Source organism: Salvelinus sp. IW2-2015, linkage group LG1, assembly GCF_002910315.2.
Source record: "Salvelinus sp. IW2-2015 linkage group LG1, ASM291031v2, whole genome shotgun sequence".
Lineage (NCBI taxonomy): Eukaryota > Metazoa > Chordata > Actinopteri > Salmoniformes > Salmonidae > Salvelinus > Salvelinus sp. IW2-2015.
Genome location: NC_036838.1, coordinates 22,411,405 through 22,414,427, shown reverse-complemented (window position 1 = coordinate 22,414,427; position 3,023 = coordinate 22,411,405). Strand labels below are relative to the sequence as shown.

At 41.7% G+C, this 3,023-nt stretch overlaps 1 protein-coding gene across 1 annotated transcript; it reads right to left on the bottom strand.

Moving 5' to 3' along the window:
- Nucleotides 1-338: 338 nt before the first annotated feature.
- On the bottom strand, nucleotides 339-2,620 carry LOC111966902 (progonadoliberin-2). The gene is made up of 4 exons (XM_023991879.2): nucleotides 2,386-2,620; nucleotides 1,387-1,532; nucleotides 1,155-1,238; nucleotides 339-633 (listed from the first exon to the last, which is right to left on the bottom strand). The coding sequence occupies exons 2-4, from the start codon at nucleotides 1,522-1,524 to the stop codon at nucleotides 595-597; spliced, it is 261 nt and encodes an 86-aa protein (XP_023847647.1). The 5' UTR covers nucleotides 1,525-1,532; nucleotides 2,386-2,620; the 3' UTR covers nucleotides 339-594.
- Nucleotides 2,621-3,023: the final 403 nt, after the last annotated feature.

The following is a 3,023-nucleotide window of genomic DNA, read 5'->3' as shown; positions in this document are numbered from 1 at the left end:
CCAACTGACTTTACCCCATTGACGTTGATATTATTGGTGAAGGTAAATGACCACCATACAAATATTCCTCCCTTAGTGGTCTTATTTTCATGGACAGACTTTSGGCAGAGTAAACCTTCTCGCTTCGCCTCTTCCRCTCTGCTGTTTGAGATCTTTACTCTCTGTAAAGTTAGAATTTTGTACTCAACTTGCATATAATAACTGAGAACATGTTTGTTTTTCTTTTTATTTGTATTTTCAAATAATTTTTTCAAAAAGGATAACGTTGCTCTCATCATGATATTTCTCTTAACCTATTCTTTCGTTGAAACAGATCAATTAAAGAGAGGACAATGATGAAGACATTAATAACAAAATAGATACTTTATTAAATGAAATGGCATGTGCATGATGTTACAACTGTAATTTATAGTCTACAGCAGCAAAAAGGGACAGAAAAAGGATGCAATGGTAAAGGGTGATGCTATATGATTATCAAAGTGGATAAACCACAAAATTGGACCAAATCACATGAGATTAGAATAGAGGTCATGAAGGAAACAGACAGAGACAAGGGAGGATTTTAATCAGCCACGGTTGATAGGTTGTCTAAGGTTATTTTCTCTTCTGAAATTCTCTGGCCAGGACATCCAACTGCAAAYAGAGTAACATGACATGAATTACAGGTACAGTATTTTTTTTGCCTTCATTTATTCCACACATCAAAATATTTGTATTTCCGGGACCCGGTTCCCCCCACCATTTCCACCCCTGGATATGCAACATGCTTGTAACACCTGTAGACAAATAATAATACTATGCTCACACACTAGTGGCATTTCATTATTCACCCTGAATGAGGGACTGATTCAGACTTGGGASACCAGGGCTACATTCATCAGGGCATAGCATTATGGAAATATCAGATAGAACTACATTATGTAGAACAAACATGKCTCTGACACTGAAAAGGGCATCACATATGRAATGTTCCGCAACATTTGCCTATTCATCATAGCCCTGGTGAGTGGCTAATCAGTGACCATGTAGAAAAGAAAACGAGAAGTATTCCGGCCCCTCAGGCTCAGATTTGAGCTATCCCTGCCGTATATGATTGCCACCTGATACAGTATCATTACATGAATGTACTACTTTCTTCCCGCCCCTGCACTTACAATAACGTTTTTAAGGATGTTCCTTCGCTGGGGTCTCAGGTAGCTGCATTCTCCTGCCTCACAGAGTTTAATCTCCTCTGAAATCTGAGACAGAGAGATAACAGCATGATGGTGACACAAATGGCTACTGTGTGTTACCCAGACAGGAGCTAAACACCCGTCTTGACTCCTGATGAAAAGTGCTGTATGTAATATCCATTTGAGTCATTGAGKTTGTAGTACTGTGACCCACCTCAGAGGTGGTAAATGAGTCCAGCTCCCTCTTGCCTCCAGGGTACCAGCCATGGGACCAYTGCTGGGAGGAYGACAGCTGGGCTCCCAGACACAGCAGCAGCCCCAGCATAAACACCAGTCTAGCCACACTCACCATCACTGAAGCTGAGTGGAGAGGGATGGAGAGGTGTAAGGAGAGGGAAGTTGTAGGTTAAGAGAGTATGCGACACTCGTCTGTGCAATAAGGCATACCTTTCACAAGGAAAGAAAGGGAGGGATGGGGGCTGGTTATACAATTAATGCCTCAGYAACGAGAGAAAGTGTGAGAGGCTGCTTTAACACAGGCTGCTCAATTACATTTTTTTTTTTAGAAAAAAGTGTCTTTTGACCAATCAGATCTTTTTCCAATAATTGGGCAAAAGATCAGAATTAGGCTGCCTGTGTAAACGCAGCTCATGTGGCCTGTCCTACTACTGCTGGTAGTGACATGTGATGGGGCCTTCTGATCGGCCAGACTTGCAAATTAGGGTATCCAAATGTTGGTGAAGAGGAACAATTGGACAGGCAAACAGCAACACGCAACAACAAGCCTTAACAACAAGCCTTAACAACAAYCCTTAACAACAAGCCTTAAAGTTTAAAATATGTGTTTCTTGTGCCATTCATAACTTATCCAATGCAGGAGATATATTTGACACAATCAAATAATATTTATGCAGGGGGAGAAAAAAAACTCCACAAACACATTTTGCAGTGGGTTTTAAAGATCAGTTTCTCATAGGCAATTGTTGAGGTAATTTCTTCTCAAGATTCCACCAAGGCAGGATTGAAAATAAAGAACATGTTAACAGCGTAATATTTATTGTAAAATGACGATAAATATCAAGGATTTTTTTTACGTCAAAATTATTCATAGACAGCATCAAACCCAAAGCAAATGCAATAATCCTATCAAAGATCTCACTTCATACCCATTAATACTCAAGAGCAAAAATCATAGCAAAAATCAAATCCTTACCCTAGACCCTTAGTCCGATAATCACTGTGGTATGGAATCGGTTGTCACTGTTGATGTCCCCCAGGTACGTCTGTGTGTCCACTGTTCACTTCTGCCTATTATTAACCTGTTGGTATACAGCAACTCAGTGGCACGTCACTTTTCCTGAGCCGATAATGAGTGTTGTAGAGCTGGTCTCTTATGGTATCTCTGAAGCCTCCTCTTCCTCCTCAATTTATGTCCCCACCCCCACGCCACTTGGCCCTGCCCATCGCTGCCCCCTTTGCTCCTTCCCCTCCCAGCGGTCAGCTGAGCGGTGTTTAGGGACGCGGGGTGTGCGTAAGATCCGCTCAATTCCAATTATCATCTCCAAACAGTCCTGACCTCCCTTGGGATGTCCTTCCTCACTCTATCTAATACCCCCATTTCACCCTCCCTTCCTGCCCCCTWACACCAAAATCAACACATTTAGTGACGTAGGGTGAGTATTGGTTAAGTGGGACACCTAGCAAAATGGGACACTTAAGCTTTGTAATGGATATCTTTGCATGTGTACAATAACATAACCAACAATCAATGCCTGTGTGTTAGAGATTATTTAAAAAAAGGGTTCAATGGGTATGACGTCATCATTACGGGCGTGGCATCCCGTGTAATGA